The sequence below is a fragment of the Haliaeetus albicilla genome, chromosome 9 (genome assembly GCF_947461875.1).
Source record: "Haliaeetus albicilla chromosome 9, bHalAlb1.1, whole genome shotgun sequence".
Lineage (NCBI taxonomy): Eukaryota > Metazoa > Chordata > Aves > Accipitriformes > Accipitridae > Haliaeetus > Haliaeetus albicilla.
Genome location: NC_091491.1, coordinates 4,325,498 through 4,348,783, shown reverse-complemented (window position 1 = coordinate 4,348,783; position 23,286 = coordinate 4,325,498). Strand labels below are relative to the sequence as shown.

Here is a 23,286-nt window from a genome sequence, read left to right as displayed (position 1 = left end):
CCATTATCAAAAATGTGTTCTCTATGGAGCTCGCTGCTTACGTAAGGAAAATATAACAATAAGTAATCATTTTTCCAGCTTCAAGGCTATTTTAATTTTTTTTCCTGACTTCACCATTGCTGGGACTAAGAGGGTGGGAGCTCCGGGGCAGATGTCAGCAGGGGGTTCGCACACTGCATCCCACTCTCTCCAGAGAAGCGTACAAGAGGAGCTGCACCCAAAGGACAGAGCAGCTGCGTGTGGCACTGCTCACCCATCAGGTTACGTGTCAGAAGCGGGAGGACTGCACAGCAGATTGCTCTGACCCACGCTGTGCTGGGGACGCAGGGAGTGACTGCGGAGTGTTGTCAGATTCCCCTGTGACACGCTGCCTCTGCCCTGCCTCCGGGCAGGAGGGAGCGAGAGGGATGCACAACCAAAGTGAGGGTTTGGACTGTGTCCCAGCTGCCTGATCTGTTGGGGACTTTCTAAGCGTCCCCCTTACCACCAGCACTGCCTTTCTTCCCCACGTGACTCGCCCAGCTAGTCTTCCCCATGCAACAAGATTAAAATCTTGAGCTTTGACAATTCCCAGTGCCTGCCAGCCCACAGGCGTACAGACAAAGTTCTGCTGCTCTTTGAAACGTGATACACAGCCCCTTGGGTCCGAGCACCACTGCTGTGCAGAAAGAGACCCTGTCCTTCTCCCTGCTCCTTACTTCTCTTCACTCGCCTCTACCTCTCAGTTAGTAGCAGCATGTACAGCCTCTTCCTTGTTCCTTAAGCATTTTATTTTAGGAGAGGCCAGCCCTGCTGTCACTCGTGTGCCTGAGTTGACTGAGCACTGGCTTTAACTCATAGAATTTGTCTGATCTCTTTTTTCTTGTCTTGGCAGGTGGTTATGGCTCCTCACGAGCCCCCGGTTGTGTTTGTCGACAATTACATCAAGCTCCTTGCTGACTGCAGCACTGACACTTTCCAGAAGATACTAGACATGAAGGTTAGAACCTGTCCCACAGGGTTTCTGCTTGTCTGCTAGTGCTGCATTGAGATTGTTGGTGACTTTTCAGTAGAAACATAGGGGTTTGGGAACGGGAAAAGCACTCTAAGGCAAGTGTATCCTCTGTACTCTGAAAGTGTGTAGAGTTGCTACTGAAGAACAACTTTTCAGTTCACTTTGCATGCTCATACCTGCTCTGGCTCTTGGGGCTGAGTTCAGTTATCTCGGAATCATCCAGAGGTCTACATACAGCTCTTGGTGGGTGAACAAAAGGTTGGGGTTTGAAATGGGCTCTCCCGCAGCTATTCTCATGCATGCCCGCTCCCGGATCAATGAAGTCTAACTGTCTTGCTTCACTGTTCTTTGCTCCCGCAGGGCCTGAAGAGGAGTGAACAAAGCAGCATGCTGGACCTCTTCCGCCAGCGCCTCCCGGCTCCCCCCTCCGGAGTGGAGAACACCGGCTCCCTCTCGCTGAGCGCTCCTACGCCCGAGCAGGAGTCCTCTCGGATACGGAAACTGGAGAAACTCATCAAAAAAAGACTCTAAGTGAGCAGAAGTAAACTCTGTTGCTCAGGACTAGCTGCAGTGACTGGGAGCAAAGCTCTCCAGACTTATGATTTACAGTATGCTGCTGAAAAATCTGTGTTCCATCACTCCCATGCCCTGTGATCTCTTAACCATCATATACCGTGATACTGCATCTCCATTCAGACCAAGGGAGAGTTTGACCAAGGTGTTTGCCCTTAGACAGCTTAGCAGGAGTGAAACCCAGGACGTTGCTGGGTCCATGTGGTGGAGAAAATAGAGGTACCTGGAAGTCAGCAGCTACAAAAACAGTTTAGGTGGATTCAGAGAATATCTAGCTGTGATGCACTTGGTGTCCCAGCCTTCAGCCTGGCTGAGCTCCTGCTGCAGCACTGAGGATTTTGCCTGAGAGTTCTGTGTTACTGTTCACTCCCTGTTGCGCAGCTGTTCCTGTTTCATTATTTATTTGAGAGGGACACACCAACCCCAAACCATCACCACCACCACCAAAAAAACCCCAACCCTTTAACAGCTGGAATCCAGGCATCTGCAGCTCCACTGAATTAATGAGATGCCCAGGAGAGAACCCCAAAGCAGATTTCTCCCCTGCTCGCACAACAGGCATGCAGAAACCACCAGTAAAACAGCAAGGCAACTCCTTTTCGGAACAGGAGGAAAGGCCTGACTGAATGCCTTCTGCACCTTGGCAAACCTCCTGCCAACAAGCTGGCAGCCTCTGTCGCTGTTACAGCTTAAAGGCCAAACCCTAGACATCTGCGGAGCCCATATCCAGCCGCTTGTTATTTCTCCTGCGTGTGCTGGACTTGCCTGCTGTCCCCAGTGGGAGTTCCCATCCCGCATCTCATCCTCTCTCCACAAAGGGCCGTTCATGGAGCAAGCGTCAAACAGCACCAGCCCCTCGTTCTTATGCCAGCCGGCGTGTCCCAAGCAGGGGTGTGCCCCTTTGGCACCTTCGCTGCCCTGTGAGGAGAGATGCTGGAAACATTGGCTTTAACAGGGAGCCTGGGCCTCTTCCCAGGACGGGACGCTTACAGCAGCCTCAGACTTCAAGGGCCTTCCTCTCCTCCTCCTCCTCCTCCTCTGAGCTTCAGTTTGCACCAGTGCAGAGAGGAGGAGAACCAGAGGTGAAATATTTTGGATAACCCAGGTCCCCCTTCCCAGGAGGCCAGCTCCTGCTGGCACCCAGCCACAAAGCCAGCGTGGAGCAGGGTCGGGGTCAGTGGACGTCTGCGCCCTGCCCGTTGTGTGAGCTTCCCCGAGGAGTCTCCGTGCAGGGAGACATCGCCTTGTCATTAACAATGCTGGATTTCTTCCACTACTCTACCCTTTTTGGGGGACTTTGAAGGCATGTGCCCAACTGTGAACAACTGAATCCCTTATGGGTTTAGGGGCAGATCGACCAGTTGTGCCTGCTTTATTTTAACTCAAGCTTCACTTGCATGTGCAGGAAAAAGAAGTCCTGTACCAGTTTGGCAGGTGAGGAGCGATCATGGTGTCAGATGCCTTCTTGGGAGGGTCATGCTCCTCACCAGGTCAAGTTTGGGCCATAGGACTATATTTATTAGGGGCTGTGCTTGTTAGGGATTGTAGTACTCGTCGCTGTGCATCTGGGAGAAGGGATCAGACATGCTCCAGGAAAATGAGCTCCATCCCAGAGCTTCACAGAGGCTGGGAAGGAAGGAGGTGAAATGAGAAATCCCTGAGTGAGGCAGAACCTGGGCTCACACTGTCTGCCTGTTTGTGCTTCAGCACTGTCCCCTCTTGGGCGCAGGCTGCTCCCCTTCCCTCTCCTTAGCCCCGTGGCTGTGGGAGGGCAAATTTGGTGCCTGGTTGGTAAAATCCTGTTCTCCCTTTGCACAGCCGGCAGGTGAGCCTGTGCTTGAACACACAGGAGTTAATCACAGGATTCGAGCAGAAAGAATAAATCTGTAGAGATGAAATCCTCACTGGTCGGGTTTTCTAATGCTGCTCAGACCAACCTGCAGCTGCAGCGAGGTGTGCACTAACAGATACGCTAGCCACCAGCTCTTTAGGATGTATTTTCAGGGCTCCCCAGGCTTGGGCCCTGGCTGTGGTGTTGCGGGTGCTCAGCTGCAGAGAGTGGTAGTGGTGATGTCTGTTGCAGAGCAGCAGTAACAACAGTTGTGGGGAGGGACGGCAGTTTCTTGTCACTCCGGTTTTACAAATCTTCCCAGATTCCGCTGTTGCTTCATTTATTTCCTCTCCTGATTTCACATCGGGTGACAAAAGAAGGAACGGTGGTTGAAAGCACGTCAGGATTACAAACGGCCATTCCCCAAGGACAGATTATCTCAAGGTGCACGTGCAGGATGGTTCACACGTTATCAAATGCAGTAGCCAGAGAGGAGGGAACACGGGTTTGCAGGGATTTATTATTCCCGTGGAGGGATGAATAATTTATTTAGATTAATTTTTCTTTGTTCTGTCTATGGATGATTCTCTAACTAAATTATGAATAGCCGAAGATGATGTTCAAGTTACCATCATGTGTCTTTCCCTGAAGGCTTCCCCCGTTTCATTCTCTGCATCTCATTCTGGAGGTAAGAGGAAATCAGAGGAAAAATGAATTTTTAGTTTCAGCCTTTGAAGAATGCTACAGGTCTGGGTGTTTGGAGTTCCACTTTTAGAAAGCAAGTCCGCATTTTTCTACTTTCGGTATAAGGGTTTTGCCCCCCTGGCTCTTGGGTATTTATCAGATTTGGCACATCTGTACGTGTATGTTAGCTGTTTGGGGTTTACATCTCCAGGGAATAAAGGATGGTTTTTCTTCTGTATAAAATGCCACTTTTTATGGGTTTTGGCCGATGTGTAATTCTGGGTGTATGTCAGAATGTGACACTAAAATGAATTAAATGGTTACTGATGTTCATCTGCTGGGTGTTTTCTGTACAACTGCCATGCAGCAAACCCTTGGGGCTGGAACAGACCTCACCCAGAACACGCTGGACCCAGGGCTCCATGCTGTCCGTCTCCATTGCTCTCTCCTGCAGCTTCTCTCTTTTCTGGCTTTTCCACCTTCTGCTGCTCCAGCAAGCAACTCTCTGCCGGCAGCATCAGCATTTGCAGCAGCTCCCCGCACCGTGCGGGTGGTTCAGCACAGCTGACCCTGTGCCCCTAAATAATCGGATCATTTCTGATGACTTTAACTGCTGGAGAAATTTCCGAGAGATCCTAATTTTTCCTTTGGAATTAATTAAGAGGTGGCGCCTTTTTTTCCACACGATGCATGACATTGGAAGAGTTTCTTTCACTTGGAGAATTAGTGACTCATTTGCTTTTCTCCTACCGCTCTGCTGGTCCTGCCCCCTCCGCCCTTGGGCAGGAGCAGCCCATGCCAGGCGACGCGGGTGTTTATTTCTTTCACCAGATTTACAGCCGTGAGTTCAAGCATCTGAGTGACGATGTCCAAGTCTCCACAAGCCTTTTCTTGGCCGCAGCTGGGCGGGCGGCAGACGCGGATGCTGTTCGGCAGCATCAGGCCACAGCCCTGCTGTACTTTGGAAAATGAGCTGAAGCATTTGTCTTTGGGCTGTGTCAGAAAAGGCTTTGGCAGAAGGCGTTCCTCTGCGCGCCTGCTCCGCTGGGGCTGGTTACACCAGCTAGTGCTACTGTCACCCAGAATTTCTAGGTTAAAGCCTGCGTTCATTCCCTTCTCTCAGCCAGAGCAGCTCCACCTCGGAGCTCGGCAGGACCCGGGGAGCCCACAGGGCTGCCGTCGGGGTCTGGATCCCACGGGGAGGGGAGAATCAGCCTTTGCTGCTTGCAGCACATGGAGCTTCCCGAGCCCTGGGAAAATCTTGGCTCGTGGCTCAGCAGTTCACGAGGGCAGTGGCGGCAGGGCTGTTAAAGCCTATTGAAACTCAGCAACGTGCCGTCAGCGTTCGTCCCTACAGCCGAACTGCTCCCAGGGCTGTCGTCAATCCCACCGCTTGGAAGCGTCGCTGTGAGCGTGACTCCCGTGCCCGGCGGGTTCGTAGTCTGCTCCATGGGGAACAGCCTGGCATTTCCCATCGTTTGGAAATAATTTTCCATCGTTATCAAATAACACAGGATCCTTCTGATTTGCTTTCCCCTGCCCGCAGCGACGGCCCCCTGCACCGCATCAATGTGCCTATTGTTCGGTTGCTGATTAAGCCGAGCACACCCGGCCCTGTGGAAAGTCCTTTATGGAAGGAGGATCTTGATAAGATATTCGTATCTGCTCTGTCCGGGCTGTGCACGGGCAGTTAAAAAGTAAATAACATGGACAAACAGGCTGTGATGTACAGTCAGGGGGAAAGATTTCCAATGCCATCAGAGATTGCACAGATCGGTACAGTTTGAGAGGCTTAAAAAGAGACGGGCTTTCCGAGAGGGCAGAGTACACGTGCCTTAAAAGCAGGGCCCCTGTATACAGCGGCTATCAATTTTATTTTAGTTACCAAGTAGTTAATATTCTGGTTAAACACTTCCTTTTCATCGTAGCAGGCGAATTTGCAGCTCTGGATGTTCACGCTGTGGGAGATCCTCAGGTCTGAGCCCGGTGCGAGGCAGGGCGGGCTGCGGAGCCGCCTCGGCTGCTCAAACACCTCCATTTCACCTGCCAAGCCCAGAAACAAAAGCCTGGAAGGGCACAAAAAAAAATTGTCATTTGTGTCAAGCCAGGCCAGAGTGGGAATTTTTTTGCTAGTAAATAAAGAACAGCAAGATTTCCAGAAGCCCATGTGGCTCTGCTCATCCCAGGCACGGCCAGCTGCAGCCTCATGCAGCTCCCCATGCACCGAGATCCCTCGGACCCTGATCCCCACAGGAGTGGGGATCGGCCATGGGGACACCCACAGCCCTTGGAGGTGACTGCTGGGAGGTGCCACAGGTTCCTCCCCCCCGCTCCTAAATTGCACTAACTGGGTTATTGGCAGCATGGATTTTAGCCTAGGAGCTGCACGGCAGCTCTGAAATAATGATCGCGTTCATCTGGAAACTGCTCCAGCACCTTCTGAGGCGTCTAATTTCATAAAGGACTTTTATGGGAGATTTTGGAGCAAGGAGCGATCAGCTTTCCTATTGCTCACAGAGACCAGAATCTCTCTTTTTTGGGATGCATTTAAATCAAAAGGAAGAAAACACCTGTCCAGCACATTTGCTCAGACCCCAAAGATTTCAGTCAAAATTTTTAATGTTCTTTTTCTTTCCATCTGCATTTTTCAGCAAAGACAAACAGCCTCATAGTATTTCTTCAAAGGAATGTAAATTCCTTGAGGAAGTCTCCGGAGTTCCCAGCACCGCATAGCTGCAAACCACAGACGCCTACGGCTGAAAGCTCTGCTCTGCTTTTAATTTTGGGGCAGTGAAGGAATTCTTTTCAGGGGTTTGGGTTCACTTGTGCTGGGCCCGTCAGACCAGACTGCTTGTTACTGCACAGGGGAGTGTTGACTTTGGCTGGCTGCAGACAGTTGCTTTCCCTCCACAGGAGTATTCCCCCACCGAATCTGATGACACGGCGCAATTATTTCATTAGGATTTTCCAAAAAACCTTCCCTCAGTCTCTTCTAGTGCTAGAAAGACCTTTTGCCTCTGTTTTATTGTTTCGGCTTCTGCAGCTTTGCCCGAAAAATGCAATTAAGGGTGGCAGCGCTGCTGCCTGAGTCCGAATCCTTGGGGGGGGGGGTGGGGGTGAGAAGGAGCAGCCTTCGGGGGGGAAAACTGTGAGTTTTGAAGGGTGTCATTAAACTCCTGGGGATGAGTGAAGCCTGTGCGCAAAAGCTGCTGCTTTTGCAGCCTAAACAAAGCCCCTGTTTCCGCTGCGAGCTGCCCTCCGAGAAAGCCAGGGCAGCTGCTGCTGAGGTTGAGTGATGGGAGAGGACGGCTGAACCGTGAAGGGACCGGTGCCCCCCCAGTTCCTCCCCAGTCCCCACTCTCATCCCAGTCCTGCCCTGTGGCTGAGCGAGCACCGCGCTGCCGTGTCCCTCTTCCGGCATTAACCATCGTGGCCCGTCCCAGGCCCAAACTGCCTTTCACCCGCTGGGAGCATCTGGGCAGACAGCGGGGTCAGGCCTGGTCTGAGCAAAAACGCTTTACTTAATAAATCTGGTTGCGGTGCATGGACGCTATTAATAATTCCCGGTTGCTTTTCCTGTGCCCTCCATCCCAGGCAGCTGTGATGCTCGCTCCAGGGGGGCTTAACCTGGCTGCCAAAACACGCAGTGGACTCTTGGTATTTGGGAAATCAGCGTGTTGGAGGTGGGGACAGCCTGGCAGGATCTGGCAGTCGGGGCTTGCTCTTTCAGTGCTCCCCAAAATCCGTGCAGGCATGGGAACGGGCAGCGCATTGGGATGATGCATACACAGCCCATAGGTTGAACTACGGCCGCGTTTAGGGCGGCCTGTTGGGAGCTCGTTTGGCCGCTGCCGTGCGGCTGGGAACGGGAATGAGGGTGCAGCGCCCGGACAGGGACGCAGTGCGGGGATACGGGGACGGGAGCACCGGGAGGACGGACGGACGGATGGATGGGGACACTGGTGGGATACAGGATGGGGCACTGGGGAGACGAAAAGGAGCAGGCCCCGCCCCCAGCCTCGACCCCGCCCCTCGGGCGCCCCCGCCCCGCCCCTCGGCTGGCGGCCCCGCCCCTCCCGCCGCCGCCGCCGCCGCCGCCGCCGCCGCCGCCGCCCGGGCGCAGCCGGCGCAGGGAGCGGAGCGGCGGGGCTGGGTCTGGAGCTCGGGGCAGGGCGGCTCCGCCATGGTGGGTCGGCTCAGCCTGCGGGAGGTGCCCGACCTCCCGGACATGAGGAAACGGGGCGACGCGGGGCTCGATAGCCCCGACTCCGGCTTGCCCCCTAGCCCCGGGCCCGTCCCTCCGTCCTGGCTTCTCTCCTCGGGGGGCAGCCCCGACCGCACCGCGACCAACGGGTTACCGGAGCCCGACCCCCCCGCGCCCGCCGCCGCGGTGAGTACCGGTACCGGCCGCCACCCCCTCCCCTCCCCGGCCTCCGCCTACCCCTCCTGCCCGCAGCCCCGGTCTCCTGCTGCCGTGAGGGAGCCCGCCGGGGAAGCGGGGAGTCCGCAGCCGGGGACAGCGGTGCTTTTAAAAAGCCTCCGGTTTTGGGGTCGGGTCTCGCCGATGCAAGGGAAGCCCCTGTCTCCCCTGCCCCAGGTAGGGGTTGGGACGGCGTCGCAGCACTTTGTCTTTGAAAATCCGTGTGGGAAACGAACTCTCCTTGTTCCAGAGAGTGACCCAGGCTGGGAAGTTTGTATATTAACCTGTGGTTTCAGGTAATAGTGTCGGAGAGAGATGCGCTAGTTTTCCGCAAAATGATTTTTGAATGTTGGCGCTGAGCTGTTGGTACAAATATTTTGGGAACCGCAGATCTAGAGGAAAGATCCCTTTTCTACAGGGGTGCTGCCGTGAAATTGGAAAAGGCTGTAGGAGAGCCGTTTGTTGAACAGGAGAGATGCTCGCAGCCCCCTCGCCCCTGGATAGTAAAGCACATGTGCAGAGGTGGCTTCAAAAACACAGACAGGTTTCTTCCCTTCTGGCTGTGGGACATTGCCGGGCCGGTGTCAGCTCACAGTGCTGCCTGTCCAGGAGAAGACCGCGGGGACGCTCCACGAATCGCTGCTTGGTGGGAATGAGTTAATCCTTCCCAACAGGTTGCATGTGAATTAGGTTGGATTTAATGCCTTCAAATAGTAGCTGGAGTGTAGCTGTGAAATGAGGAGGTTGCTCATGGCGAGGTGCCCTGCAATAATTTCCTGCTGTGATCTGCCCGTGGGCATATCTGATGAATCCAGCAAGGAGAGCTCTCTCCTACACTCCTATAATGTTAGCTATAAATTGAACGTGAGCTCATACAGCGGATGGACTATAGTTCGTGCTTTAGAAAGCTATGCTGCACCAAGGAGCTGTATTTCTCTCTCATTACCCAGAGCTGTATTTCTCTCTCATTTCCCAGAGTGGTTCCTCTGAAATTAGCTCCTGGAGTTAGGAGTCTGTCTTCAAAAAATATACCTTGCCACATCTTTGATGCTGTAGACCAGTGTCAAGTCAGACCTGCGGGTTGCACCTGTAGGCATGTCTTGGGCTAGCAGATCCTCCTGCGCGTAAATGTGAACCTTGACAGCACTGTACCAAGGGCTAAATAAATGTGTTTTCTTGAGAATATACCAAATTGTAACATAAAAGGGATTGTTTTTGTGGTTTTTGCAGAATTCTGTGTTCTCCCCCAGCCCTGTTCTCTCCAGCTGCCCTCCAAGATTGTGTCCTTTATCCTTTGGCGAAGGAGTTGAGTTTGACCCTTTACCACCGAAGGAAATAAGGTAAATACTGTGTTACAATCATCTAGTTTTGAAGGAGTTAGCATGTAAAGGAGTAGTTAGGCCTTATCAGTGCCTGTGAGTCAAGTTAATTTATTTGCAGAGCTATTGTTCCACGCAGCTGTACATTCCTGGACCTGGACATTTGTAGAGGCTGAAGGAGCATTTAGCCTCTTTTAATCCCATATGTTTTTTTTCCAGGAAAACTTTCCTGTATTTTACTATCCTGCTTTTACTTCATTGCACTGCTCCAAAATGTTGCCTTTCAACTGATTAACCAGAAGGTAAACATGAGGGAAGATCTTCAAAGCAGCCATCTTTCTAGGACCGTTTTATCAGGGGAAATGAATTTTGCTCTCGTAACCTCATGGTTTTATAATAAGCACTTTACGTCTTATCAGCTGTGGCTGGTTGTATGAACTAAAAGAAAAGTTAGTATTCAGAGAGTGCATAATTTTTTTTTAATGCACTGCATCACTTCACAGCCTGTGAATTATTCCTTTGAACGTCATGATTTGCAGTAACAAGAAATGAAGGCTCCCAGCTGATGACTGTGCAAGCAGAGGTAGACCGATACAATCAAATGGAAGCCTAATGCAGCGGAGGGTAGAAAGAGTTGATGCCCTGGTGTGGGGAAGGAGCCTGCACCGTGGCTGGAATTGACGGCAGTTAGCACTGTGGAAAAGCTAGCACAGAGTTGTCACTGTGTGAAGGAGATGAAAACTTTCTTTTGCAATTCAGGCACAGAGGATTTTCTTGCCATCAGAGTCTGATGTGCAAATTGTAGTATTTTCCTGCCAGTTGAATCTTCAGAAGTTTGCCTTCAGAGAGTGCCCCGTGCCGGGAGCGATAGCAGAGAACTCGTGTGTGACTCTTGGCAGAGGAGAACTCGGACAATAACGTATGCTTCCATGGACTCGGCACTCGGAGGAATTAGGATGCTTACATGCACAGCCTAATTGTGGATCTAGGCCTGGGTTTAGGCACTGGAGTTTGAAGGAAGTTCTTAGGTTCATAGAGCTCAGGCTTAAAACAATGGATGTGAGGATCAGGAAGATGTTTGGTAGCGCTGGCAGCTGGACAAAACAGTGACAGTGCCGTGCGTGCTGCTAATATAAGGCTTTTTCCTCTTCTCATAAATAAATAAGACGCCAGCAGACAGTTTTTGCGTGATGTGGCTGTTCCTGTGTTGAGGTGATGGGTGCGGGGCTGGGGAGCTGCCCCCGTACCCAACGGCTCTGCTTTCCAGAAAATGCAGCCTGCTATTCCAGAGCAGAGCTCACGCAGGTGTCTCTCTTGTATTTCAGGTACACGTCCTCGGTTAAATATGACTCGGAGAAGCACTTCATCGACGACATCTATATGCCAGTGGGCTTAAGCATTTCCTCTTGCAGTCAGACGGTGATCTGTGTCCCAAACTGCACGTGGCGCAATTACAAAGCAGAGGTCCACTTCGAGCCCCGCAACAAGCCCCAGCGTTTCACCAGCACCACCATCGTCTACCCGAAGCACGCCAAGACTGTGTACACCACCACGCTGGATTACAACTGTCGTAAGACCATGCGGCGGTTCCTCTCCAGCGTAGAGCTGGAAACATCAGAGTGCCTTGGGAGCGACTGTGTCCTGGATGGTTGCTGACTGACGGCTGTGTCTCTTGCTCTGATCCATCCCAGTCCCATCTAACGTACTGTGCTAACTCTCCACTAGCTAAAGCGGGTACAGACCCTAACTTTCCGGTCAGGCTAAGGGAACCCTACCTGTCGTCACCTCTTTCTCAGCTCTTAATTCCTGCTTTAAGCATCAGAATGGCCTGAACGCAGTTTTCCGTGGGAACATAACTTAGTAAGGAACTTGTTTCTTTGCCTTTAAAGTTGTGAGTTCCCTCCCTTTCCCTGCAGTGCAGTAATCAGATGAAAATAACGGGAAGTATTTTCCCAGAGAAAAAACTGACAGGTGAGAAAGAATGTGGAATAGTGCCTGGCAGGTGGAAATCCATTTGATGCTTTGTGGTGATGTGCAAAAATAAGGGTGGTTCGCTCTCTTGCAGAGAATCTACCAGGTCATTTGGTTACAGATAGCCAGAGCTGTCATTCGTTTCAGTTTAGATCGTGAGACTGTTTTCTCTAGGAGAACCATCTGGAAATTGCTGGAAAAAGCTAACAAAGAAAAAATCTGGAATTTTGCATTTAACAGATACAAAAACGTTATCCTATGGCATTCACGTCTGGTTTGAAGGTGTGAGTTGGAAAGAAGAGGAATTCTGAGTAGAGCAGGAGATAAACTGCTTTTGCAGCTCCAGGCAGCAGAGAAAGGATCAGGTAACTCAAGTTCTTTAGATGAATGGTGCAATGTATCTTCTGTACTTATAATGATTTCTACAGCGCTGTAGTCTGTGTAACACAGTAGCATTTGTGTGTATGTAGTAGGACTTGTAATGAAGAATATCAGGCCAAAAATTATCCCTGTATGTTGGAAAGTCAGGTCTTGACAATGTGGTGGAAAGACACCAGTGCCTGGTTTTACGGTCATTGTACTGTCTGCACTGAGGGAGTTGTAACTAAGAAAGTTTCAGAAAATGCACCATCTATACAGGGACCTAGAATGGAGAAGAAGATGCTGGGATCGGGTGTGAGATGCTGTCGTGGTGGGGGTTGTGAAGAGGTAGATGGTAGCGAAGGACAGGCAAATTTTTATTGCACAGCAAAATCCACAGCTGTAGCTCTGCTTCCCCATTGAGCTTCTCATCGCAAAGGTCCCTGTCCTCCCTAGACTTTGGGATTCAGGATGTCTCTGGGATGGGGTAGCATTTGCCTGTCTGTAGGCTGCTAAATAACCCCTCCAGTCCCAAGTGCCTGATGAGTTTGGGGACCAAAGGGAATAGCTTCAGATACTCTGAAAGTCCATCTGGATGTTATGTGCATTAGTTTATGGTGTGCTTTGATGAAAATAAGACGGAGAGGTTTCTTACTTTATGCAGATGGTTCTTTTCTATATTGACAGTGGAGTGTGGAGAGCTTCTGCTTTTGGGAGCGTGGCTTACATTGGTGGGTAGTATGGTGTAGCAGCTCAGAAACACTTGGTAGACTTGACTTAGCTGGACGCGGCTTTTTCATGTATTCCAAAACGCCTCTGAAGTGCCTTCTGGTGCATCATCGGCCCTGGTGCTGCTTTTAAAGAGGGCTTTGCTAGTTCATAGCCCCAAGGGTGAATTTTGTCAGTGGTGAGTTAGAAACTTGGGAGCCTGTTCTTGAGCCGTACTGTAATGCGTGTTTGGGCAAGTGTGATGAATGTTGTGGAAGTGTACTCTAGTGTGAACTGAAATGATTTGGGAGACTAAAAATGCAGCAGGAAGGAAGGCTTGAATTTGTGTGGTTTGGGTTTTTTGTTGTTTTGGTTTGCTTTTTTACTTATTTATTAGCTCAGAACAGAACGTCCTTAATCTTTGGTACTTGCCTCAGAAAACCAGATCCTAAAACAATCCCAGGGTGACAGAGGATGCCAAAGTCAGGTAGGCATTGCTCCAGAGTTGTTAAGAGCAGAGCGGTCTTCTCATTAAATGTGTTGGTTTCAGACTAGAGTATTTAGGAAATGTGTCTTAAATACCTGTTGTGATTCTCCCCTAAACATTGCTCCAAAATATACTTGTTGTGTAACAGAAGGCACAACTCAGCCTCTAAGTGTGGGGGGTTTCAAATGGACAGAACTCTTCTTTGGGAAAGCTATTGCATCATTGCTCGCTTCGCAGTTTCATGTACCTTGCTCCTGAAACATCTGGTGCTGGCCACTGTTGGACACAGGACGCTGGAAGAACACGGACCCTGGATTGCTCCGACAACGCTCTTCCAATGAATTCATTTGTAGGAGATCTAAGAGAAGATTATTTTAAGTTGTAATCATTAATTGTCCCTAGTTAGAAATTAAATGACCCTTACACTATGGTTTTAGGATAAAGCACCTGATTTTTATAAAGCAAACAAATTATGTACCTCTTAAAAATATTTTAATTGGTAGAGATACCTTTTAAATTATTTATGTTCCAACATTTGCAAAGCTCTGATTAGCTCTGTGCAAGTGTTCTGATGTCTGTGATGTTTGTCCCTGCCCCCCCCCCCGGCCCCTCCCCTCCCAATTTTCAATTTGTCTTTTACTTTATTGGTAATAAATGATCTGAAAACCATCATACAGGGAAGTCTCTATTTTTCATTCAAAGCGTTTCAGTGTTTATTATGGTATTTACTTAGAAATAAATACATAATGTATCCTGCCAATCCCAACTCCCCTCTTGTTTCTCTTACATCATGTGTTGCTGCTGTTTACATATTCTAGGAAGACGTTTCCTATATAAAACTGTCTGTATTAAAAAAAAAAACAAAACAAAAAACAACACCACCAAATGTTGTGGTTTTATCAGTTCAGTAAGACACTGAAAAAGTGCCTTGAAGACAGCTGAAAATCCTCTCCAGTATGTATTTGAGTCATTCGTCTGGTATAGTTTTATTTTTGAAGAGAGTTTCTGGTATGGATTTCAGCATATCCTACAAGCAAAGCACTTGCCCTTTTCAAATATAACACATATTTAACCAGACAGGAATTTCTTTTTAATTTTGGTTAAAAATGTACATGCTCAAATGCTACATCAGTAAAATAAAATACGACTAAATGTGTTATGCATTAAACTTTATAAAAACAAAATAGATGGTTACAAACTATTGTTTTGAGAGAAATGCTGTAGTGTGTTTCTGGATGCTTATCTGTTCTTTAAACCTTCCCGAATTTGCAGGTCTGCTGATTTTATTAGTATCTTTGGCAGAGTAGAAATGGATGCAACTGAAGATTCAGTTAATTAATTCATAATGGGATTTTTTTGCTTACTTTTTATGGTTCATCTGGTTATCTGCTTGCAAAAGCTCCATAGATTTGCATGTAATAACATTATTGGAATCTAGGGAGCTTTGAAGCTGTTCTAAAGCGTGCCACTGCTCCTGCGAAAGTCTGTGCAAGCATTTGAGTATCATGCGGTGTTTAAAGTATTAAACAGGAGAAAAGCCATGCATAAACATCAGTTGCTGTATAAAAGACAGTTTGTTTTAAGAGCCACTAATAAAAAACAACTTAAAAAATTTTAACAGTATCTTTCAGGACGGCTTCAGGAGAAACTTTCTCTCCTTCAGATGTGCCCTCTAACTTCCAAATACTTCCTTTAGCGTGGCCTGGTCTGTTTTCCTTTCTATAGTAGTAACACTCTGTATGAAAGATGTTCCTTTACTATGAGAAGCTGAAGTAGGGGAGTACAAGGCAGCCTACTGCTTGACGTGATTTTTAATTTATGTTGGCCAAATGGGCTTCTAGTTAGTACGTACCATGCCAAGGATAATCCCGTTGTTATAGATGTGCTCCGTTTTCCTTGTATATATCCTGTGCTTCTCCAGAATGTCAAATCTGAGGGTCTGATACAATGAATTTTTATAACAAAATAAAATACTGTACCTAACAATTAGATTACAAGCCAGGAGATGAGGGCTGGATTCCAATCCCGATTTTGCAGCTTGCTCAGTTTCAAGTACCAGGTAAGTTTGTGTGCCTGCAAATCGTTTTAGCCTCCAAACAAGGTATCCAGTCATTCAGCTGCCCAGAGCTCAGTTTTCCCACCTGCCGCAAGGGCTGTGTTTGCTGGTTTCAGGACCAGCAATTCAGATGTGAACACCTGAAACGCTCAGGTGTAATGCAGTGAGTATTATTTTGAAATAAACTAATAGCAATAACAAGGGGTACTCCAGGACAAATAGGCAGTGTGGAAAGGAGCACTTTCAATTGTTGAAGTAGTCTGAGTTGCTGCCATATTTTAACTAACGGGTTGGTTTGTTTTTAAAATATAAATGTCCTGTTCTCCACACATATATAAGACAGTGAGTAATCAGTACTAAGCTACAGAACTTGTTGGAAGATATTTGAGTGACACCACTGGTTGCAGCTCAGAGACTGTGCTAGCTCATTCAGCAATCAGGACCAGTTCACGCTTGCTCCTCCGGAAAATAACTGCAGCAATCTTCTTTACATACTGTGCAATTGCTGCTTGTGCATGACGCCCTGCAATGAAGTAATGGGGAATGCCTGACACTTAGGCATGGCTCAGTGGGCAAACGTTGCTGCATATACAATTCGTACCGTTTCCTTCTGTTCATCTTATAGATACGCAGCCTTTCTTCCTCTGCTTCAGGATCTTCAAGACTGGTGTCCCATCGAAGGCTTTCATTTAGATGAGCAGAAAGACCTTGATCTGTTTGACTAGAGTCCAAAATGGTGGAAATTGATGCTAAAACCTTGTTTATTTCTGCATCCATCTGAATCTCTTTTGCATTATTTTGGGCTGAGTCAGGGTTTCTCCCAGAACTTGGGATTTTAGGCAATGGAGGGGAGTGGGTCTGCTGCTTTCTGGTTTTGTGGTGGTTTTTATCTGTTAAAACGATAAATGCTGTTAGCAAAAATGTATGCATTGCCTCTCAGGCTTTCCTGCTTATTTCATAAAGAGGATGATGAGACAAGTGCTTGCTGTGCCTTTATGTGCCCATTAATAAGAAACCAAATCTATAAGAAAATATTAATGGCCTAAAAATCTTATTTTTAAGTGGGAAATAGCTATTTATCTGATTGGCTAATATAACGATTCTCACATGTAAAATGTATTTATTGAGGCTGTTAATGCATTAATAGCACTTCTACATTGGCATCAAGTTCACTGTGCATGCCTAACTCGATTTAGTTGATTCTTAGTTGTTGGGGATCTTTTTTAAGCTGTTACCCATTAATACAGCAAGCGATGTGATTGTTTGGTTTTTTTTTTTCCTGGAAACTTTCAGGCACCTTTTGTACTAACATACTGGAAGTGAATGGCTATTCCTTTTTGTGGAAGACTTTTTTGAAATTAACGTCCCCTTTCTGTAGCTGTAACAGCAACTCAGCCCCACTGATGGGAAGTTAAATCAGTGCCGTGACTCATGCCCATGGAATGGTGAATATTTAAACAACTATACTGTAGCTCACCAAAAGAAAACCACTAAATATTTACAGCATCCCAAATCTTAGGCAGTTTATGAAATTTCCTACTTCTTGACAGATGTCTTATGCCTCCTACTGCTTATGCTGTGTAGTTACATGTACTCGATCTTTTTCTGGTTTTGGATAGGTTTGTAGCTATATACAAAACTATGTATAAACAGGCTACTGGTTCAGTGAAAGGTCTTGAAGTGCCATAGATGATTTCCTAGGGAAGGCTGGTTTTTTCTCTCCACAGCAGTTGTCCTGCAGGATGGAGGGAGAGCCGAACACCGTATCCTCCGGCCAACACGGACAGGTGAATCCGAGCTGCCTTCCTGCTCGTATGCACACTCCAGCCCTGCGTCCCTTCATGTCTGTGCAGTGTCAATTGCACAAACATGTGATGCTGAGCAGTGGTCACCTACCAGCCCGGTGCACACATGGCTTTGCTCCATGACCCCTTCCCTGCCCAGACCCTGCGTGGGGTGTTTTGGGGACAGCTACGAGGACCATGGCAGCTTTGTGGGGGACAGTGGCCTTTGCCCGTGCCTGCTGCGGCAACCAGCCCAGCTCACCTGCCCGCATGATGGTGGTGGTGGTGGTGGCACTCCTGCGCGGCAGCTGATGATGATTCTTTCTCCGCGGTGGCTTCGTGCCAGGGGCCTGCGGTGGAGTGGGGCACAGGCAGCCCCTCGCCCCCCACCACCTGCCCGCACCGTTCTCCTGCCTGCGGGGCCCTGCAGCAGGCTGGGCATGGCCCCCCACGGCTGCCCTTGAGCCTGGCAGGGAGCAAGGGAAGGAAGGTCAGCAGCACTGGCCCAGCCTCTCTCCTTGTCCATGGCACCCCCTCCATCTTCTCTCCCCTCAGTGTCTTCCCCCTCCATCTCCCCTCAGGTTTTGCCCTTCCATCAGCTCTTCCCCTCCGTGCCTTCCCCCTCCATCTCCCCTCAGCTCTTCCCCCCCGTGCCTTCCCCCTCCATCTCCCCTCAGCTCTTCCCCCCCGTGCCTTCCCCCTCCATCTCCCCTCAGCTCTTCCCCCCTGTGCCTTCCCCCTCCATCTCCCCTCAGCTCTTCCCCCCCGTGCCTTCCCCCTCCATCTCCCCTCAGCTCTTCCCCCCCGTGCCTTCCCCCTCCATCTCCCCTCAGCTCTTCCCCTCAGTGCCTTCCCCTCCATCTCCCCTCAGCTGTTCCCCTCAGTGCCTTCCCCCTCCATCTCCCCTCAGGTTTTGCCCTCCATCTCTCCTCCCCTCAGCACCTTCCCTTCCACCTCACCTTCCCCCTTCACCTCTCCTCCCCTCAGCACCTTCCCCTCCATCTCACCGCTGCCTTCCCCCTTCCCTTTCCTTTCCACTCCCCTCAGCGCCCGCCCTTCAGTGAGGTCTCCAGGGCAGCCATGGCGCAGCGGCAAGCCTGGGCCTGCCTGCTTGGCCAGGGGCCCAGCGCCATTGCTCTGTGTGAACAACCCTGCCCAGCACAGGTTTCCTCCCCTGTGATCCTCTGCATGTGTAGGTGCTGGGGCTTGCCCAAGGTAATATGGCTACACCATGAAAGTGTTGGCTTGTCGAAGGTAGTACAGCCTGGCAGCAGGTGAAGTATTGCAGGGCTGTGGGGTTTGCAGCACAGCGGTGCACAGGGAAAAAACCAAACCCAAATCCATTGCAGGCAGACCAGCTATTGGGGTCCTTCCCACCCCTCCGTAGTACCTCAGCCCTGGAAACAAAGGTGCTGAGGGAAAATCCCCTCTGCCTTTCCCCACATCAGAGCAGTGAAGGTACATGTGAAAGCTTCTGAGTTGACAATAGCTCTCCCGAGTGTTTTGGGGCCGGTGCAATCCTCAGATCTCCTGCCCTTGCTGCTGCATTGTGGTGATGAATGTTTTAACACCCTCACCAGCGAGGGAGATTAGCGCATCTCCTTCGGAGGTGAGCCTGGACGAAAAGCATTCACAGGAACTCTAGCAACAGTTGTTGAAGCAATGCACTGCTTATTTGTCGTCCTCTCCCTGGAAATAACATGAGGTTTAATCCCGGTTTGGTTGCTTTCTCCCCCTCCCTGCCTGCCGCTTTCCTTCTCCTGATCTATTTAGATGTGAAATTTGGCAGACGCTCGCGGTTGCATTCAGACAGGTTGTGATGAAATCAGGCTCCCAGGAGGCTGCTCCCACAGCGGATCCCTGGGCTGCAGGCAGCACTTCTCTGACTGCTGCTAATGGTTTGATTTCAAAGTGTCAACAGCAGGCGTTTTGCAGTGATGGTTATTACTAATTCTGTACAGCAGCCAGCAGGTCTCCAAAGCCTGCGTGTGGATGAAAGGGATGGTGACACAGGGCAAAAAGGCAAGGAAAACGGCACCAGCAGTGATGGGCTGTAAATAATTCATCCAGACTGAAAAGTGAGTACAATATTTTTAGAGAACAGCTGAGGGAAGGGGATTACTTGTAGCTAGCGGTGGTTGTCATTAATTTTATTATGATAAAACCTCACTTGCCAGCCAAAATAAGAACCCAGTGGTGGTAGCTGGCCTGAGCTACATACAAGGAAAATCATCTTCTGACAGCTCCTCCCTGGAGTGCCAGGATGGGTAGTATCAACATTTGCCTGGTTAACCTGCTCTTTCTGCTGCTGCAGTTGGCCAGGAGGATGTGGGGTGGTGAGGTGCTCCCCAGCAGCAGATCATTTTATTCTGAAGGGGCATTGTCCCCAGGCAAATCCCTGACCCTCTTACTGCTTTCTGTCACTTTTCTCTTTAGACTGAGAGTCTCAAACTCTGCCATGCCCAGCACAGCCAGGCTCCAGTCTCAGTGGATGTTCTACCTGCAATTCACAGTAAAAATACTCAGAACAAACTTTCCACAATCCTCTGAAGGTTTCACTGCATCTTGGAGGCAAATATCTTTTGAAAATAAACAAATAATGAATTCATAAAATAGAGTTCCAATTTGTAAACTCTTGCCAGGAAGGGTAATTGCATTCAAGCAGTAGATCTAATCTATATGTCTAAGGGTTGTTAGATTTGTCTTCCAATTTGCTTGAATATTCCTACTGTCCTCTTTAATTTTAGCTTGAGTGTGAAATGAAGTAAAGGTACCGTTGTATTTTTTTCCTTTGGTGAGATGGGGTGTTATGATGACCCCCTCGTTCAGTATAAAATCTGGGTAATGCAACAGGTGGGTGCATCTGAGAGGAGATTTGTGAACATGCCTTATATCCTGACTGGAAAAATTAGTAATTTTATAAGCAATTATATAGATCTGGTGACAGGAGGAAGGAAAATTGTACTTTTTGACTTCAAATACAACTACGCTGAGAAATTCCTCTAGATTTCCGTGTGGAACCAGTTTACTCCAAAATGCGCATCATTTTCCTGTGCCACAGATGAGCTGAAACTGCGTATAGACCTACTGTACTGGGCTATTAAGGAAGCCTTCTTGTGAAATGTTTAGTTGATGCTGTAGGCTTACCTTGAACGAGGAAAAGAGAATTAGACCTGAGACTTGTTTGTGCAAGCAAAGAGAGCAGTGGATCAGAATGGGGAGCTTGTCTTTAAAACAGGTAAAAAAACCAGCTTAATTTGTTGTGAAGCATCAGTATTCTTTAAACGTTTTCTTTGTCTTACGTATTCTTGAGCAGGTGTGCTCTACAGGCATGGGGTATTTTGTTCACATTGGGGACTGAATCATTGACCTTTTTATTGAGGAATGATAGAGGGATGAATACAAATTGAATCACTGATGACCAAATAGTAGGGGATTGCAATCAGAGTAACAGCTTGGAGAAAAATCCTGGCCTTCTTGCTGTGAATTGTAAAGTGGCTAGGCTGAGCTGGAGTGGTCAGGGTGATGGGAAGGGAGTGCCAAACATCTCTGGCTGTAGCAGCTCCTTGCCAGTTATCAGCCTGTGTCCCTAGGAAATGGTCTTTCTGAGAGAAGCAGCCAGCCAGTTTGGCCTTTGGTTATTCTCTGTGTTTAAAATTGCTCATAATTAATACTCTTATTATTGTGTGTATTAAAACACTAATCGTCCACCCCAAATTCTTGTGTCAAGTGCTGAACAGACAGATGATGAGAATCCTCACCTGAAAGAACCTGTGATCTAACCAGAAATGACCACCAAATTGCAGAAAGCAGACCAGCAGTGCAACGCCTCAGCTCTGATTGCCCGGCAGGACATGGCTGAGAAGGGGAGGCCAGACCCCTGCTTACCGGTCCAGTGTCCAAACTGGGAATCATTTCCTCTAGCATTTGAGGATTGTTACAATTAGGATTGTTTTGTTGTACAATAGGGCTGCTTTTAAGCATCGGTAGTTCTTCTGGAGGATACCTTCATGCCGACAAGTTAACATGTCTCTGAAAATGGTGGTCTTTATTTTTCATTTCTTGAGAAATACGCCTGTCTGAGGGTGACACGGAAAGGCTGCTCCCCAGCATGCAATTATGTGCTGTGCTGAAAGGAGACTGGATCAGCTTGGGGCATCTGCGATGCAACTGTCAGTATTGCTGATAGGCCTGCAGGAGAAGGTTGCTAGCCGTTACAGTCCTTGTCATGTGTATATTTAAAATCTCTGGCAGCTGTGATCTGGTGAATAATTCAGTGAAACCCATCACTGATAAAAGAGAGATTTTGAAGGGTTCTTTGGGTGGAATTGGAAGTGCCTGCTTTCTGAGAAACGAGTATATTAAAAATTGACTTCATGCTACCAAGATTAAACTCATATTTAGCCTTTTTAAATTTTTAACGTAATGTCATATTTCTTCTCTGTGACTTCCAGCTCTCAAGGCCCAGCCTTGCAGTCGGACTCCGAAGCATCTGTGGTTCTGTGGGGATCCCAACAAGCAAATTCAACAGCAGAATGGATACAGTCTCTGAGATGTGTGTCGTTTCCCGTGCCTATTGCTCCTGCCAGTACAGCTGGTGAAATGAGGTAATTTATCTTTTTCCTGAAGTTGGCTGAACAGCATGTTTAATTTATTTATATTATTGACCATGTGGAGGACTACCCTGGTGCAAAATGTCATCTTCAAGTGCTTTCTTCCACAGAAATACAGGCTCTGTATTAATGCAAACACTGCTTCCTCTGATGTATTTTTCAACACTTGCCTAAACCAAAAAGCAAAATATATACTCAGACTTGAAGTCGATTTAGGTAAAAGGTGGCTTACGGTCCCTAAGCTTATCCTGAGGTCTTGGGGATGTGTGGAAGTGATGGGGCTTGCAGGGCCACCAGGTTTCTCAAGAGCAGGCTCTGAACAGGCAGTAAAAGAATAGACTGAGGATTTCTTTTCCTTTCTCTTTTCCTTCTCTCTTTTTCTCTCCCTCCCTTCCTATTACACAGCAAATTTACTCACTGCATCCACTGGACTTTTAGACAGTAACGAGCCCTAATTTCTGTGTTCACAGGCTAGTGCAAAGGAACAATTGTTTTTCTGTGATTTTCTGTTGACTCACCCTATGATCCCAGGCTGTCACTTCACTGAGTGCTCCGCTCTCTGCTCCTCATGCTTCCTGTGCTGCACAGGACAGTACTTAGCATTTGTACACCTCTCCAAAATGCAAAGCGAGACACGTTTGATTACAATGAAGTGTGAAGGAGTGGGCTACAAGCAATTGTTGAATGTGGAAGAAAAGCCACGGCGGTGCCTTGGTCCCTCATTCACTGCGCAGTGAGTTGGTTGAAGCAGGTTGGCTGGGTTTATCTCAGCACGTTGGGTCCACGCTGTACCCAGTTTGCAACCCTTTCTGCAGACTGAGCTTTTACTGACATGGGGACCCTGTTCACAGGACCATCCACGGCGGTCCCCGGAGGAATAGCTTTGCTGTAAAAAAAGCGAGACCAAATTTTGCTGCTGATACCAGGCAACCTTCTGTAGCTGGTGTCTGTTATTACGATTGCTCTGCAGATTTGGGCCCTTAATCTTTAAAAGTTATGAACTCCGGGCAGTTGTCCCTGGCCCAGCAGGTCACCTGCTTTGCTGCGGGGTGCTCGTTTTGAACTTTTTTCTTCCCCCTGCAAAATTCATTTTTGTTGTGGGTTGGGTTTTGCTGGTTTTTTTGTTTGTTTGTTTCTTGGGGTTATTTTTTTTTGCTTCAGGGTTTTGGGTTTGGTGGGTTTGTTTGTTTGTTTTTGGTTTGGGGGCTTGTTTTGTTTGGGTAGGTTTGTGTTTTGGGGGTTTGTTTTGTTTGGGTGGGTTTGTGTTTGGGGTTTTTTTTGTTTTGTTTTGGGGTCTTTTTGTTTTGTTTTTAGTGGGGTTTTTTTAGTGGTTTTTTTTTGCTACCAGCTTTCCTTGTTTGTAGGGGTTTTTTGTTTGTGGTTTTTTTGTTTGTTTGGTTGGTTGTTTGCTTTTTTAAGTGTCTTTTTATTCTGCGCCCTGTCCCAGCGCTCCCATCTGAACTGTTTGTCCTCAGACCCTCCCGGG

General features: G+C 48.5%; 3 protein-coding genes across 4 annotated transcripts in view; 2 read left to right on the top strand and 1 right to left on the bottom strand.

The window, feature by feature from the left end:
- VPS53 (VPS53 subunit of GARP complex) overlaps positions 1 to 4,415 on the top strand; it is a 69,305-nt gene extending 64,890 nt beyond the window's left edge. For both annotated transcript variants that reach the window (XM_069791044.1, XM_069791043.1), the window contains exons 21-22: positions 875 to 979; positions 1,355 to 4,415. In XM_069791044.1, the coding sequence (XP_069647145.1) occupies positions 875 to 979; positions 1,355 to 1,525 (276 nt within the window). In that variant the 3' untranslated portion in view covers positions 1,526 to 4,415. The remainder of the gene's footprint in view (positions 1 to 874; positions 980 to 1,354) is intronic.
- Positions 4,416 to 8,167: 3,752 nt separating this feature from the next.
- Positions 8,168 to 13,849, top strand: RFLNB (refilin B). The gene is made up of 3 exons (XM_069791042.1): positions 8,168 to 8,472; positions 9,733 to 9,842; positions 11,147 to 13,849. Exons 1-3 carry the CDS (start codon positions 8,266 to 8,268, stop codon positions 11,475 to 11,477), a joined length of 648 nt encoding a protein of 215 aa, XP_069647143.1. The 5' UTR covers positions 8,168 to 8,265; the 3' UTR covers positions 11,478 to 13,849.
- Positions 13,850 to 14,601: 752 nt separating this feature from the next.
- On the bottom strand, positions 14,602 to 18,189 carry LIAT1 (ligand of ATE1). The gene is made up of 3 exons (XM_069791041.1): positions 18,147 to 18,189; positions 17,450 to 17,653; positions 14,602 to 16,293 (listed from the first exon to the last, which is right to left on the bottom strand). Exons 1-3 carry the CDS (start codon positions 18,187 to 18,189, stop codon positions 15,851 to 15,853), a joined length of 690 nt encoding a protein of 229 aa, XP_069647142.1. The 3' UTR covers positions 14,602 to 15,850.
- Between the last annotated feature and the right edge of the window lie 5,097 nt (positions 18,190 to 23,286).

Bases quoted from the DNA above. Each gene is read 5' to 3' on its own strand.
- RFLNB (XM_069791042.1), top strand. From the start codon at position 8,266: ATGGTGGGTCGGCTCAGCCTGCGGGAGGTGCCCGACCTCCCGGACATG. The intron at 8,473-9,732 runs GTGAGTACCGGT...TGGTTTTTGCAG, and splicing joins CCCCCGCGCCCGCCGCCGCG to AATTCTGTGTTCTCCCCCAG. The intron at 9,843-11,146 runs GTAAATACTGTG...CTTGTATTTCAG, and splicing joins TTACCACCGAAGGAAATAAG to GTACACGTCCTCGGTTAAAT.
- LIAT1 (XM_069791041.1), bottom strand. From the start codon at position 18,189: ATGGAGGGGAAGGTGCTGAGGGGAGGAGAGGTGAAGGGGGAAG. The intron at 17,654-18,146 runs GTGAGGTGGAAG...GCTCCCTGCCAG, and splicing joins AGGAGAGGTGAAGGGGGAAG to GCTCAAGGGCAGCCGTGGGG. The intron at 16,294-17,449 runs GTGAGCTGGGCT...TCGTTTTAACAG, and splicing joins CACCACCATCATGCGGGCAG to ATAAAAACCACCACAAAACC.